This window comes from Ctenopharyngodon idella, chromosome 18 (assembly GCF_019924925.1).
Source record: "Ctenopharyngodon idella isolate HZGC_01 chromosome 18, HZGC01, whole genome shotgun sequence".
NCBI lineage: Eukaryota > Metazoa > Chordata > Actinopteri > Cypriniformes > Xenocyprididae > Ctenopharyngodon > Ctenopharyngodon idella.
The window spans coordinates 17610187-17627260 of record NC_067237.1 but is presented as its reverse complement, the minus strand read 5'-3'; the positions used below and the strand labels follow the sequence as shown (position 1 = coordinate 17627260).

The 17074-nt window shown below is 37.6% G+C and overlaps 1 protein-coding gene across 1 annotated transcript; it reads right to left on the bottom strand.

Moving 5' to 3' along the window:
• Positions 1-1667: 1667 nt before the first annotated feature.
• On the bottom strand, positions 1668-10000 carry siae (sialic acid acetylesterase). Its single transcript, XM_051869933.1, has 10 exons — positions 9789-10000; positions 7743-7904; positions 7462-7622; positions 7240-7378; positions 6862-7045; positions 6190-6326; positions 5966-6099; positions 4737-4891; positions 4442-4628; positions 1668-2741 (listed from the first exon to the last, which is right to left on the bottom strand). The coding sequence occupies exons 1-10, from the start codon at positions 9847-9849 to the stop codon at positions 2502-2504; spliced, it is 1560 nt and encodes a 519-aa protein (XP_051725893.1). The 5' UTR covers positions 9850-10000; the 3' UTR covers positions 1668-2501.
• Between the last annotated feature and the right edge of the window lie 7074 nt (positions 10001-17074).

Sequence of the window (17074 nt, the reverse complement as noted above, 5' to 3'; positions counted from 1 at the left end):
AGTCTCTGTGCACGGAAAATTCTGCCAGTTATGTCACGTGAGGTATCGGTCTTTGGTATGGGGGGTATTTTTACGAGTATATGAGCTTGGTATCGGGCAATACCGATACTGGTATCTGTATTGGTGCATCCCTATTAATAACTACAACAGACCTAGAACTTTTACGGTTCTTATTTCTTTTTCGATATTCCCTTAAAGCTACAATATGTAAATTTTTGGCGCTAAAGGTCGCTTATTCAAGACAAAGGCGTAGCTAGGGAGGTGTTGTCTTCGTGTCTACAGCCGGTGGAAAAGAATCGGGATGGGACTCGGGCAGAAATCATATTCATGGATGAGAATATTAACATTACTGCAGAATGAAGCAGTACAGGACCGAGTGCTGTGCGAGCAGAAACAAGAATGAGAGTCGAGCGCGACACACGGCTCGAGAGCAGCAGAACTTTTATTATGCCGCAGCCGCCGCTTCCGCTTCTTCTGGTCATGAGCATGGGGTAAAGTAGCGCTGTTTTATCATATTAGATTCATTTGTGTGTTAAAAGTTTTATATAAGCTACTGCTACTCTGCGTTCGCACGGTGGCTGCTATGAGACACTTATTGCACACTGCAGTAAGCTAGATTGATATTAGTCATGGTAAAACATGGTACTCGCCGTAAATAAAGAAAACAAGATTTAAACATTAAGACTTACTATGTTGAGCTATATAACATGATTATTTTTCTGTCGATGAATGTATCCAAACAGTTGCTCGCCTGTCTAATAAAACACACAATATATTAAAGCGTCTTTGGTGTTTCCACAAAATAAACCCGGAAATAGGTATGATGTCACTGATAGGCGACGCACAGACACGGTCCTCATCCTGGTTGAAATTGCTTATTTCTCAGGTTTTAAACATTCTTGGAAACATTTGGGATAATGTAAGTACACAAGTCAACAAAATATATAACATTGTTCTAGTGGTTTTTAGATATTTAATCAAACAATTTTACATATTGTGCCTTTAAATCCTATTTAATTATTTAATTTCTTTTCATAAAAAATAATTACCCATTACCCAGTTTGCAGTCTAAAATGAATCTAGTGAGATTGTGAGAATGCAATGAATGAGTCTTCATATTCACAGGAGAGGCAGGGAGCCAGTGATGGCTGATTTCAAAACACTTCAGGAAGATTCGGAGCGTTATGAATCAGCGTGTCGAATCATGATTCGGATCGCATGTCAAACCGCCAAACTGCTGAAATCACGTGACTTTGGTGCTCCAAACTGCGGATTCGACACGCTGATTCATAACGCTCCGAATCTTCCTGAAGCAGTGTTTTGAAATCGGCCATCACTAAATAATTAGTTATTTTGTTTTTTTTTTTGGCACACCAAAAATATTCTCGTCGCTTTATAATATTAATATTGAACCACTGTACTCACATGAACTGATTTAAATATGTTTTTAGTACCTTTATGGATCTTGAGAGAGGAAATGTCATTGCTCCCTATGTAGGCCTCACGGAGCCATCGGATTTAAACAAAAATATCTCAATTTGCGTTCCGAAGATTAACGAAGGTCTTACGGGTCTGGAATGGCATGAGCGTGAGTAATAAATGACAGAATTTTCATTTTTGGGTGAACTAACCCTTTAAGGCCTTGTATAGACAATGGAGTCCACATATTCAAGAATAAATAAACATTTATTCAGCACAATAATTAACCTGAACAATGAGAATAAATTCAAGTTTTGATATTCGATTAATCAGAGACACAAAGCATGTTTAAAATGTATTCTCTTTAAACTCTACGCTTGTTACCGTGAAGGAGAAAATGCCTGTTTTAACCTCTCAAGTCTCAAATCACCCAGACTTCCTCCTCTTAAATTCATGTTTGTCTGTGTATCCATGTTTTCTAGTCTTTGAGTCATTGAGCCTGTATTTGGTATCTTTCTTGGTAACACTTTATTTTGACATGTAGTTGCAAAGTTACTTAGTTAATAGAATATATGTCTAAAGTACATTTTCTAAACCCAATCACGAAACTGAAAATACAAAAACAGGTTTGAAAGGAAAGCTGTAGGAAACTTTTCTCTCAAGGCTCCAAACAGGAAATAACTGTCATTCAACCTAGATACAAATAATATCATAATATGAATTCTCCATTAAATAAACTTTAAAATCATGCTGTCACAGGACAAAAATCAACCTAAAACAATTTATGAAACATAAACATTAGACACAGTTGTGTGTCAACACAAAATGGCTCAAATTATACCACATAAAAAGTGTGACCTGTCAAAAAAGGACACATCTAGAGTGCAAACTGAATTGGGTGGAAATTGTGTAAAATTGCTCTCCAGTCAAGTTCAAATTACAGACATTTCCAGCTTATGTTACTCAAAAAGATTTCAAAATCTGTCTCTCAATATACATTTTACTCATTTATATATTTATACATCACTGCTACATGATATGAAGAGACATTTTTTAAACATGATGGTTCAGTATACTGTTGGTCACTGTTTTGTTATGGCCAGGATGAACGGTGGTGCAGGTAAGAGTCCATTAGAGCTGTAGATGGGGCAGGCTTTAAATTTGCAGGGCCAGTCTGTCCAGAGATAACGCACCGCATTAACAGTAGCATCTGAACACGGTGGTGGTATAGATACAAAGACATAATTTAAGCCATGTTTTATAATGGAAGAAGGCAACCAATTGTCATCTGATCTACACATTTTCTCCTCAAAGCAGCAGATCTACGGTAGAAAAAAAAACATACATAGTCAAGGTCAGTTCAACAGTAGCATTCTCACCTTAAAGGTAGGGTAGGCATTTTGGAGAAGCTAGCTTTAAAAGCACAAGCTCTCTTTTTGAAGCCATGCCTCCTTCAAAATACAAGAGGAGAGTCTGCAAAGCGTCACGAGAGACGGCGTTAAATTACCTCATGTTTCAAAGCACATAACATTACAATAATAAATATAGCTGCGAGCAGCAATTATCGGGGTTCAAGCACTTTAAGGCCTTTACGCACATTCGTAAAAAGGTATTATGTTTTAATTAGCAAGCCTGTAACCATCTTGATCATAGATGGAAAAGACCATTTACAGCAAATACAGGCAATTTACCGTAGAAAATATATAGTTTTTAAAACTTTTTAACAGTTATCAAGGTTGAGCCCAAAACCTAGGACTAGTTTGCCAAAGTTGTTTTTTGAAATAATCTCCAATATTTAATGAACAGCAGCAGTCCATCGAGGCAAAGTTGCTCAGAATTCTACCATGGGAGTTCTACTATGTGGTATGAATACTTGGTTGTGCGTGAAAAATCGTGTGATACACAATTCTTTATGGACGTGAAAAATGCGAAGGCACCCCCCCGTGGCCGATTTCTTTCGAATTTCTCACAGGCCTCTAGGGCCGTGAGTCAAACAGGCCCAGCGAGTTTCGTTCTGATCGGCCTTCGTTAACCTTGTCTGATAGCTGCTCAAATTTCAGTGGCCGATGGCGGCCATGTTTTTTGAGATACGTCAATATCCTCATAGGCAGTCATGGCACCTCGAACAAAGACACTACATGCCAATTTTCAAGTCGATCGGACTAACAGTGTAGTAGTTATAGCCGTTTTCATGTTTTTTTCTGTTATAGCGCCACCAAGTGGCCAGTCGCTGTGTCCTTTTTCACACGACCACAGAATGAGCTCTGACATAGGTGTGCCAAGTTGGTGAAAATATCTTATTCCGTTCACGAGTTATAGCCATTTTAGTAAAAGTGGCTCCACCAACTTCGAACGTTTCGATCCTTAGGGACCGTGAATCGAAATTAACTTTTTTTTTTTTTGACAACTATTGACAATCAGACTCCAGAGAATCTTGTTGCACTGGTTTGGTTCCGATCATGTCAAAAACCTAGGACTAGTTTGCAAAAGTTTTTTTACAAAAAATCCAAAATACCCGAAAATGTCGGCAAGGAATCCAACGATATAAGACACTTGAGCCTACGCCTAACAGTTTAGGAGTTATGAGCCATTTTGTACTTTTGATCGCTGTAGCGCCCCCGTCAGGCCGATCGGGGTGAGCCTTGTTGACGTCGTAGATGGCTACGCACTTGAACCCCTAATGAACGTAAACAACTTAAAGAGCTCTGAGAGCAGGTGCATGGAGGTATGGAAATACATGCTGACAGGCAGGTAGGACATCCTATCATTGCATTCGGACCGAAAACAGTGATTGGACAAACTTTTTTTTTGGTCCTGAGACTTCCACAGAATATATTTGTACATTTTTTAATATTTAGACCACTTCTATTATTGATTGCTATCAGGATGTGAAGAGAGTTTCAACAAGTATAACAAAAAGTGTTATAGCTTTAAAACCAGCGCTCGTTTGAATACATTTTTTTTTTTAAATCACAGTTTTGTAATTGAATATGTACTTGAATGTTTTAGAAGGTTATCTTACCTCAAAAAAATCATCACCAAGGGTGGCATTAATATCCTGATTAAAATCAATTTGAATGAAAAACTGGCTGAGCACAGCCTGAGTAGGGAAAGGTCCTTGGAAAGACACGTTCTTCTCCCCATAGGCGACAGCTCTTGCCCCCAGCACAAGTCTGTATGCCACATCTTGTTTATCCTCTGGGTGGATACTATTGAACCCACCACAAAAAAAACAGGCAAATCAGCATGTTAGAGTCCAGCACTTCCATTAAACTATTGGAATAACACTTTAACTACCAATTTCTTCTGCTCCTCACCTGCCCCAGGGGGACTTTTCATCAGGTACGTCGATAGCAACAGCCATAAAGGTGTTCTTCATGCGCTCATTAGGGGCAAAGCCATAGTCTGCTGTCTGATGCCAGCGTATTTCTCTGAACCCATCGTGCTGACCGTTTTTGTGATATGTGCTTAGCTAGAAATGAAACGGAAGTGCAATTTAATTTCATGTTATAAGTACTGATGTCAAAAGTATTAAGATGTTTTTCTTAAATTACTATTTAAAGGATTAGTTCACTTCAGAATTAAAATTTCCTGATAATTTACTCGCTGCCATGTCATCCAAGATTTTTATGTCTTTCTTTCTTCAGTCGAAAAGAAATTAAGTTTTCTGAGGAAAACATTCCAGGATTTTTCTCCATATAGTGGACTTCAACTGTTACCAACGGGTTGAAGGTCCAAATTACAGTTTCAGTGCAGCTTCAAAGGGCTCTACATGATCCCAGATGAGGAATAAGAGTCTTATCTAGCGAAACAATCAGTCGTTTTCTAAAAAAAATAAAAATGTATATACTTATATACTACCGCAAATGCTCATCTTGCACTAGAGCTGTGATACGCCACACATCATGTTGGAAAGTTCACGTGTGATGTAGGCGAAGTACTGCGGTAGGGCAAAAAACTCTCATTTCAAATACGTCCGACATCGTTTTACCTTTTTTTTTGTAAAGTCTGTTTGACTTAGTCTTTGCACGTTCGCTTTGTAGACACTGGATCGACACTTCCACGTCACGCGTGACTTTTCCAACATGATTACATAACGCGTGGCGCATCGCAGAGCTAGTGCAAGACGAGCATTTGTGGTTAAAAAGTATATAACATTTTTATTTAAAATAAATAAATAAATAAATCGGCTGGGATTGTGTACAGCCCTTTGAAGCTGCACTGAAACTGCAATTTGGACCTTCAACCCATTGAACCCCATTGAAGTCCATTATTTGGAGAAAAATCTAGAACGATTTCCTCAAAAAAAAGAAAGACAAACATCTTGGATGACATGGGGGTGAGGAAATTATCAGGAAATTTGAATTCTGAAGTGAACTAATCCTTTAAACAAAGTGGTGTTCACTGCAGAGCCAAATGATGTCCAGCACCCCCTCTTTGGACATGGACATAATGGGTGGAGTTATGCTTATGTTTAGGGTGTGGTTGGACCATCTAGGCTCCACCCATTGGCTCTGCGGTGGGCAGCCTCTCTCTTTAAGGGCACCTGTACGAATCCAAATGGGAAGTCTAGTGCAGTTTGGCCACCCGAGCCTTCATGGAAAGCCATCCTCCAGTCGTCAATCATGCCAGGGAATGAGCAGTTGTATTCATCTCTGTTGTAGTTTGCATTAGCCTCACCTGAGACAAAAGCAAAGTAAAAAATAGCAAGTCTGTGCACGTGTTATAATTGTTATAAAGGGCTATAATTCTTCACCTGAGAAATACTACCTTGGTACCAAATGGCTCCTGTTATGGTCATGTTGAGTAATGGATGGATCATGGCATTCCACAGCACTGAACTTTTCCAGCTAACAGAGATGTTCAGCAAGAAGTTACTTTCCACAGGCTGAGGACTATAGGGAACACTGAAGTGAATTCAGGTAGAGAAGTTGAGAATGTTAAATGAGAAGCAATCCAAGGCATCTATATTGTACTGTATTTTACAAACTATTCATTCAAACACATTTACTTATGTAGGTCAATAATGTACTGTACAAGAGTGTTCATGATAAAGAACAATCTTTTAAAAATGTAGTTTAAAACATGTGCCAGGTTCTTGGAAATGCACTGCGTGTTGGTTTCATATGCAAGAAAAGTTTTAATTTAATGTATGTGGTGTAAATTTACATATTGAATACATGTGAATCTTAATCTTTGATATATATAAAGTATATATAGAATAGAATGACGAATAGAAAGTTCTATTTGAAATTTTTGTAATGTGTATAATAATGTTTATAATATTATACATCTTTACTGTCACTTTTGATCAATTTAATGCATCCTTGCGGAGTAAAAGTATTCATTTCTTTCCCCCCAAAAAATAAATAAATAAAAAATCCTACTGATGCCAAACTTTCAAACTTAAAACACCTTAAAAACAGTGTTATAGTATTATACCTGGTCACTGAGCTCTTCAATCCACACTTGTGAAGAGCCCTTGGGGATGACCAGGCTTCAACAGGTGTGCCTCCCCAACACGTCTCTACTATTCCGATGGGATAATTCAGTGTCTCATAGAGATGGCGACCAAAGAGCCAGCAAACTGCAGAGAAATGGCTGAATGGCTTTCCACCAAGCAATTCTTGAATGACGAACACAAAAAGACAACAAGAACAGCTGCTTATCTCTCTTCAAGAAGAGTGTTATGCATACATTTTGCTAACAAGTTTCAATTTTCATCTAGAAAACAAAAAACAGGTTGGACATCACTCTTAAGATAAAACAAGAATGCAACAAATATCCCATTTTAGCTGTTTCCGAGAAAGTATTCCATACTCGCTGTTGGTCGGGACCAAGGAACTTCCACTCCCGCGAGATCGATTAGTTCCTCACTGCTCTGCTCCAAGGCAGCCTGGAAGATCCTCACGTTAGGGAACTTAGACGCCATGGCCAGCTCCTCTTTTGCATTAATCAACTTTTAAAGAATATGAGTCATATTTTAGGTTAACTACACATATGAAAGATGTCAACTTTAGGAGTTAAGAGAAATGTACTCACTTGACTAACAGTGAATGCCATGTTACTTTGTCCACTACATATCCAGATGTCTCCAAAGAGCACATCTGTGAGCGTGATTGAGCTTTTAGTTGTACTCTGAAATGCAGTTAAATTGTAGGGACCACCGGCCTCCACAGGGTTGAGAGTTGTGCGCCAAATACCTGAGAGACATTGAAGCCAGAATGCACTGTCAATGTTTTGAATTTTCTTTCGCAGAAGAAAGTCAGTCATACAGGTTTGAAATGACAAGAGTCATATTTACATGTGTAACTGATTCTTACCATTGATAACAGGAACGGAGTTTGCAGACACTTTGTGTGGTTCAGACAATGACACCACAACCTCGGCTCCTGTCTGTCCAAATCCCCACACGACTGCTTGGGCTGGGGCTTTCTGCAGAACCATGTGATCCCCATAATAAGAAGAGAACCGAAACACTTCCGCTGGGAATACAAAGAAAGGAACTTAAGCTTTTAAATTATGGTAAAATTGCATTGTAATGATGGGGAAGTCCAACTACATGAATCGGTTCTTCGAACAGTTCATTTAAAAGACTACGGGTGTTTCTGGCTGCAGACCTTGACTGCCATGCCATGACACTCCATCGAAGGCCGTATTTGAAGGATCCTTCAAAGGTGGTCTTTGTTTTTCATCCTTATTTCAGCATATTTTGAAGGACGCATCAAATGTATCATTCACATCCCCCAATTACCCACAATCCTTTGCACACATTCAAATTCATGAAAAAGAACTGGCAGAAAATGAGTCTGCACTGAGCTTATCCAATTTCATTATGAAATGCAAGACAAAAAATAAAAACATTTTGGGAAATGAAGGTGTGTGTTTTATTTTGTTATTTTGTAAATTAGTCACATGATTCTAAACTGCCCATTTCATTCGCTGTATTGCATTAATATGATTTTTTTTTTTAAATAAAATTGTTCCACTAATAGTTTTAATAGTATTCTTGTGCCATGACTGCACATATACTCTAAAAATAACTGTAAAAAAACCAAAACAAATTTACACATTAAAATACCGTTTTCCATTGAAACAGTAATATACCGCAAAACAAGGCATTCTGGGTAATAATAATTGTCGTTTTCGAGAAAGTAGCCTATTCTCTAAAACGACAAATATTACCCAGAATACATTGTTTTTACAGTATATTACTTTTGTATATTACAATGCATTGTGGGTAATATTATTTGACGTTTTCGAGAAAGTAGCCTATAGGCCTCTTTTCTTACAGTGACAAATATTACTCAGAATGCATTGTTTTATGGTATATTAATGGGAAACGATATTTTACTGTGTTAATTTTTTGTAGTTATTCTTGTAGTTATTCAGTGTATTCTTGTGGCGGAAACCTTTATGACGTAGCAATGCGAGCCTATGTGTCCTGGAAATATCATGAAATGAAACATTGCTGAAACATTTATCTATAGTATAGAGAATATATATTTAATCTATATCTAGAAATCAGTGAGCAGAAAACAAATCTGTAGTGTATTGCAAATGAATGAATAATGACGCAAGTTATTTAAATTTACATGCTGTATTTCTATCATTTTTAGATGTAGTTATTTGGGTTTATTTTTCACAATATAATTCTTGTGTTTTGTTTACTACACCTCAGTGAATATTTAAGACAGCATTACTAGACCATCTCATTCTAGAGGAAGACTTGAGAAGTCATGCATTCTTCCGACTGAGAGAAGCGTCATGACGCTAATACGTCTTTACGTTGTCCTTCACCATCCTCACGTGACATATCACATGCTTGCTGTAAACACGATTGTCCTATGTAAGCAAAAATTTCTGTTTTCTACGCGTTTTGCTGAAACTTATAAAACCAGGAAGTTTTATTTGCAGCATTTCTTCTATCTTGCTGTTAAAGTAAGTTACTTTGCGTCCCTCAGTCAAATGATTGGATCACTCTCTGATTATAAACATTTACACTCTGAACGCTTATAATCAGCTCACGCAGCTCTCTCCGACCAATTCGTGAACATAACGTCCGGTTTTGTGACCCGGTTCAACATTCATTCCTTCATTCAATGAAAAGATCCCGACTCGTTCCCCAACAACACCAGTACTGCATTTGCCATGTTGAATTTCAGCAGATCCGGATTTTACATGATCATAAATTTGCCTCACATGTTAACTATTCCCGGTTTGCGTTCGAGTTCAACACAACCGTTTGTACAGCGTCAGACAGCATATGCATGTCAAAACCTAGTTGAAAAGCGCATTGCAAGACACGCTAAAATAAATCAATAAATCATATGTAATTAGCTGTAGCCTATCTAAAAGTCGTGACTTACCTGCAGGTAAAACACTTGCAAATAGGTTCAAAACTAGTAAGAAAATAAGCGGAATCAACATCTTCACAAGTGATTCAAAACAAGGAAGTGCATCTAAACAGCGCTAGTCTGAGAGGGAAGCAAATAGGCTGCTGTGCAGAATAAGCAGTATTTGCTTCGTTCTCAAACTATGGTGCCAAACCGGTAGCTTATCTTGAACGTTACTCAATAGTTTTACCGTATATTGTTGCAGATTTGCACATCCAAATATTTGGATTTTCTAAGTGTCCATTGGTTTGTCCAACATCTTTTATGAATTATATTGAGAAACCATGAGAAAGAGGTGAATAAAGACTGAGAGTCAATGTTCAGAAATTAATCATTATTATTTGTTTTGATCTATTCTGTATAGCTGTTTGACTGTTTGTTGTCAAACTCAAAACACGCATACACATACATACAGTTGCATGCAAAAGAATGTGAACCACTTACAGAATCTGTGAAAATGTGAATAATTTTAACAAGAGGGATCATATTTTTTATTTAGTACTGTCCTGAGTAAGATATTTTATATAAAAGATGTTTACATATAGTCCACAAGACCCCATTCAAAAGTTTGTGAACCCTTGATTCTTTATACTGTGTGTGGTTACCTGGATAATCTACGACTGTTTTTTTGTTTTGTGATGGTTGTTCATGAGTCCCTTGTTTGTCCTGAGCAGTTAAACTGAGCTCTGTTCTTCAGAAAAAATCTCCAGGTCCTGCAGATTCTTCAGATTTCCAGCATCTTTTGCATATTTGAACCCTTTCCAGCAGTGACTGAATGATTTTGAGATCCTCTTTTCACACTGAGGACAACTGAGGGACTCAAACACAACTATTAAAAAAGGTTCAAACATTCACTGATGCTCCAGAAGGAAACATGATGCATTAAGAGCCGGGGGGTGAAAACTTTTTGAATTTGAAGATCAAGGTAAATTATACTTAATTTGTCTTCCGGGAAACATGCAAGTATCTTCTGTTGCTTCCGAAGGGCAGTACTAAATGAAAAACAATGATATTTAAACAAAATTTGGACATCTTCATCCTGTTCAAAAGTTTTCACCCCCCAGCTCTTAATAAATCGTGTTTCCTTCTGGAGCATCAGTGAATGTTCGAACCTTTTTTAATAGTTGTGTTTGAGTCCTTCAATTGTCCTCAGTGTGAAAAGATGGATCTCAAAATCATACAGTCACTGCTGGAAAGGGTTCAAATACGGAAAAGATACTGGAAAACTGAAGAATCTGCAGGACCTGGAGGATTTTTCTGAAGAACAGAGCTCAGTTTAACTGCTCAGAACAAACAAGAGACTCATGAACAACCATCACAAAACAAACAAACAGTCGTAGATCATCCAGGTAACCACACACAGTATTAAGAGTCAAGGGTTCATAAACTTTTGAACGGGGTTATTTTAATAAATTCAGCTATTTTTGTCTTATGGATTATATGTAAACATCTTTTATGTAAAATATCTTATTCAGGACAGTACTAAATAAAAAATAACATGCATTTTGTATGATCTCTTATTTTGTTAAAATTATTTACAGATTCTGCAAGTGGTACTTTTTCATGCAAATGTATATTGGATTGGCAGTTTCATGCCGACACTAAGGCCCTGTCCACACGAACACAGGTATTTTCAAAACCGCAGCTTTTTTTATGCGGTTTGGCTGTTTGTCCACACGCAAGCGCAGTATCCAGTTTCTGAAACTGAACTTTTTTGAAAACTCTTGCCAGGGTGAAGATTTTCAGAAACTCCGGTTGCAGTGTTGTCGTGTAGACGGTGAAACTGGAGCTTTTGGCTTGTGACATCGGAACCGGTAATAACATTTTTTCCAGGCTTCTGATTGGCCAACATGGCTTTACGGTTAGGGTTATATCGCCAACTGTTGCTTTGACAGCACTTCATAGCGTGTTTTTGTGTTTTCATGTGGACGCGAAAAACGTTCATAAAGATACCCGTGTATGTGTGGACTAGGCCTAAATAGCACCAATCATGCCGTCAATAGATGCAGACACCAATGACCCACTTCATCATCTTAGCTTACATTTCAGTAAACATGGCATCCCATCAGTCTAATTACATCCTGGCAGAGGCTAATTGACTGCCTAACTTTGCAACATCATTACAGCTGATGGGATGGTATTCAAGATAAAAGCTTTGCGTACGACTAATCAGAGAGAGAGAGAGAGAGAGAGAGTGCAGAAATATTTTGATCAATCAGCTAGTTAAAAACCCAGCGGGATGGGATGAAGAAACAGGGATTTTAAATGGTCAATGAATCATTACTGGATAATTAGGTCATTAGAGGAAGTTGAAGCACATTGTAAAGGCAGTTGCTTTTATATTAAAGGAAAATGCTGTGCTCAGGACTTCAGATAATGGAGATGTTTTTGCACACTAGCTTTAGCTTAGGAGAAGAACATTTACTCAAGCTCCATTGGTCTTGTAAGTTATATAAAAAAAAAAAAGTACCAAAATATTCTGTCCTATTTGTTTTATTATAATTACATCTCACATTTCAAATATTTATCTTCATAAAAATTGGGTTAGAAAATTGAAATTGTACTTTTATTTTGTTTGGCCAATAGTGGATAGAGGGACAGATCAGGGATTGTATAAATCTGAACCTATAATGACATGCAGTTAGTACAATATTACTGTATTTACATGAATTTCTTTAGATGCTTACGTTGCAAAGAAAGTTATAATTATTTATGCACTCAAAAATTTCAATTGTATCGTAAAATTTGATCAAAATTAATTGAATAGTCCTTACATATTCATATAGTATTATGATTTTTTTTCACACCGACTAGTAAACTTTTCATACCATTCTACTGTTGTGTTTTATTGTGTAATTTTCTCTATAATGGATACTGAACAAGTTGATGGTGGGAGAAAATGATTTGAGAAGAAAATTTACATGCAAAGCGAGCAATCGTAATGGCCATTAGCGTTTTAATTGAGTCCTACAGCATTATAAATCAAGCCGCGACAGAGGGAGCACAAGGCCTGAATTTTAACACGAGTATGCTGCTCTATTAGATGGCTTTAAGATGCACATGAACGGTGGACTTGGACAAGGGCCAGTTTCTTGAACGTCAGCCCGATCTATCTTGAGACTGAAGACATATACATTAGTTTGACAAACAGTCATATAACTGACCAGCATCTATGGAGCCATATATTTTCAGACTAATTTCAAGCATAAATTCTACACAGCTTATTAGCATCGTTAATAAAACTGCTGTTCCAGAGACAGTCAGTTTTTGTCTGATGCAAAAAATAAATCCATTAAAAGAAAATGCATATTCTTTTCTGCTTCAAATCTTTTAATTATTAGAAAATTAATCGTTTATTTGCTGTAATACCTTATTATAACACCCTGCTGTGCTCTGCACATTTTCATGTTTGATATCAGATCCTGTTAGGAATAATCTACAGAAAACTGAAAGTGGATCAAGGATGGAAATCAACTGACTCAGGCAGAAATATAGACATAGTCCCTATACAAACTGAGTTCATTTCATGTTTGCTTACCTTTTATCTTTCTCTACTTGCAAAGGAAGAATCATACACTCTAAAAATGCTGGGTTGAAAATGAACAAACCCAGCTATTGGGTTGTGTTAACCCAGCGGTTGGGTTTAATGTTTGCCCAACCTGCTGGGCAGTTTTATTTAACTCAACTGTTGTTTAAAAATGACTGTATTGCTTGCTTAAAATGAACCCAAAGTATGTTGGAAATTAATGTTTAATAAATGAACATTTATAAATAAGTTTAATGAATAATAATTAAACAATAAACATTTATTAAATTGCTTATTAATAAATGTTCACCTTTTGATTATTATTGTTGCCTCTAGTAATTATGTGTCTGATTTTTAATTTACACCCTATTTTGGGTTCATTTTAAGCCAGCCATATAGTCATTTATTAACAATAGTTGGGTTAAATAAAACTGCCCAGCACATTGGGCAAACATTTAACCCAACCGCTGGGTTGGGTTTGTCCATTTTCAACCCAACTTGGGTTGTTTTTAACCCAGCATTTTTTTTAGAGTGTAAAACTGCAGATTAAAACTACATTCTATAAAAAAAGAATCCACAAACAAAATATATTCTGTAATAAAAAAAAAAACAATATCAAACTCTCTAGGCTCCAGCATGGAATTGGACTGACAATGACACTGTGTTCCTTCACAGCAAAAATCTCATTAATTGGGTGGAATTTAATTATATGCATCGCTTAGTCACTGTTATCTCCATTGCAGATGTTAACCTGAGATTCACTGCATGTTCTTCTCTGAGGACAAGCATTGCTAATTATATAAATTTTGAACCCAGACTTTGCACTTTGCATCTGCTGTGATGCATTTTTATATTCAATTACTTGGAGAAATGTGTTTCTAAAAGTAACAGCAAATTTTGCTTCATGATCGAATGTGACTGAAACAAATCACAGGTTTTTGTTTTCATGTTAAAGGGGTCATAAAATTTGCCTTGATCTTTAGATATATAGGGCCCTATCTTACACCTGGCACAATGCGACAGCAGGCGCGATGCAAGTGTTTTTTGCTAGTTTCAGACCGACGCAGTTATCATTTTCACATCCAGCGCATTCGTGCCCATCTGTTCACCCATGGGTGTGCTGGTCTGAAAACGAGGTGTGTTCAGATGCATTGTTGGCGTGTTGCTATTTTGAGGCAACTGAAAACAACTGCGCCATTGACCAACAAAAACCTGCTCTAAAGTCAATGGCGCAATATTTTTTTGTCATTTAAAGGGCACATTAGTAATATGCGCCTATATGTGGGTGCACAACGAGCGTACACTCTGCTTGTTACACACACAGGGATGCGCAGCAGCACACAAACATGCCAAATATTAAAAATAAAAGGATTACAATGTGAAAGATTATTATTGTGTGCATAAAGATAAAAATGCTTTGGTGGAATCCGGCTTGTCCTGTAGATGGTCTGCTTGCGTGCTTTAACCTCGCACACAAGCGGATCCGTTTCCTCGCTAGAGAAGTGTTCAGTTTTTCAGCTTGCAAATTCTGCCATGTAAATAGCGGATCCGCCATGGCGCGAGTGCAACTGGCTTTTAAAATGAATGGGAGATGAGACTCTGATTGGTTTATTGCTCGTTACGCCCAAAACACACCCATTACTCATTAAGAGAATAGAGACAACCCTTTTAGACCATGCGCCGGGTGCGTTGACCATTTTTCCCATTGTTAAACTAGCAAAAGTGGATTTTGGACATGCCCTAAGTGCACCTGCGCCATGTGCTTTAGACCATGTGCTTAGATTGTTAAAATAGGGCCCATTAGAGGTCTTTGTACCATTAAAACATCCTGCAAGTTTCATAGCTTAAAACATCCTCCTCAATATAAACAAAGCATTTATTTAATCAAGCTCCAAAAACAGCTCCTTTTCTTATTGTGGGATTTGTGACACCACACGGGGAAATACATTTGCATATGACTGCCTCCAGATCAAGACATCGATGAATAGTTATACATCATCACACCATAGGCCCCGCCCACTGGCGTTCAGTCGCTTAATGGCTGTCATTTGCCTACACTGGATGTGTATGTGTTATATGTTTGTTTGGAGCATTTTTTCTTGTAAATGAGGCACAGTGTAATGGAGAGTTTGCAAAGAAACTTTTGTTGACAGATGAAGCAGAAACTGTATTGGATCTGACAGCAGCTGCATCACAAAACAAGTAAATGATTTCACGCTTTGTCTGTAGATATATGGTTATATATATACTTGTTTGTTTGTGCAAAAAAATCAACATTATAAAGTGAATCTGACCTATTCAGGTCATTCTAATAATACAATATTTTCCAGCCTCAGCTGCCTTTTATCATTCATCTAGATCCCCAATGTCTGCCTGTCACAATTTGGATGGACAGATTCTCCTTTCCATTGGATGGCAATGTTCCCAGCATGTGTTAAATGATTCAGTGCTTTCAAACATAAAACATGGGGCTGGCATTAATAAAATAAAGCATTGTTTAAACAGCAAAGATGGACTACATTAAAACTGCAGGAGCACATGGTTGTGAGTTACGGAGCAGAGAAAATCAGGCTGGATGTGGTACAAAGATAGATGCATGTTGATGGATGATCTACTAGCTGCAGTTAGACTCCTGGTCAGCAGGGGGAGCTCGAATGACACTGAAATGTGTGTATGTGAGCCATGTTATCCTACACAGCAGCTACTAGGGACATTAAATAGAGATGTAGTAGCCACTCTATAGCAATACATTAAATTATCCACTTCCCTTTATTTCTCATACTCACTTGTCCTGATGCTCTTTCATTCGGGACAGATAAGAGTAGGTTAGATTTTGTTGCTGCAATTTTGCCGTCACCCAACAAGACTTAATTGAGTGCAACCCTTAATGAGGAGAGGAGAGATTGCTGGCTTAAACGAGTCCATATTTGTGCCTGTACTTGAAGGAATACTCCTTTAACCCTCCCTGTGAAGCTGCACTTCTTGGTTTAAAGGAGTATGAGTCTGTAATTGCTTTAAAAATTTGTAAGAATTGCTAAGCTGTTTCATCATGCCGACAGGTATTTGGAGAGCTGAAGGCTCTGTAGGTATAATTAACATGATTTAGGAGAGAAGAACATTTTAAAAACACATTGGGGAGAGCACTCAGAGAACAATGTTATTGCCCAGCGGTTGCTCCTTCATAGATGATGAGACTTAGAGTTCTTATGTTTTATGCAATTGTATTGTCACATAAAATGTTTTTATTTCAGTTTTTTTAATGTACCAATTTTGTAGCCATTTTCTAGAGATGAACTTGAATTCCAATGCTGTATCTCAGACCGTTCGGGTAAATGAAACTGGCTTCGTGAGCAATCAATGGGTCCACAAATGGGTCGAGGCTGTATCTGAAATCGCACCCTATACCCTCATTCACTATTTATATATTTAGTCCATTGAATAAGTGAATGAAAATGAGAGAGCGAATTCGGACACCGAGTGCACCGGAAATGCTGTGGACGCCATCTTATGGCGAAATGCGTGAATTCGTTGAGCACAACTTTCACGGTGCGTCCGAAATCGCGTATTAAGTAGGTACTACATTTGAATTTGAACTTACTTTGTGACCGTTAAAAAGTATGTTCTTTATAGTATGAATGGGGTTGCATGATTGTAATCCAAACATACTACATTAGCCATGTTGTCATTATCACGTGACCTAACGCCATCAGTTATGTCACTTCACTTCCGTTCA

Coding starts and splice junctions, on each gene's coding strand:
- siae (XM_051869933.1), bottom strand. CDS start 9,849: ATGTTGATTCCGCTTATTTTCTTACTAGTTTTGAACCTATTTGCAAGT. Junction 7,905..9,788: donor TGCAAGTGTTTTACCTGCAG/GTAAGTCACGAC, acceptor TTGTATTCCCAG/CGGAAGTGTTTCGGTTCTCT. Junction 6,100..6,189: donor AGGAGCCATTTGGTACCAAG/GTAGTATTTCTC, acceptor CTTTTGTCTCAG/GTGAGGCTAATGCAAACTAC.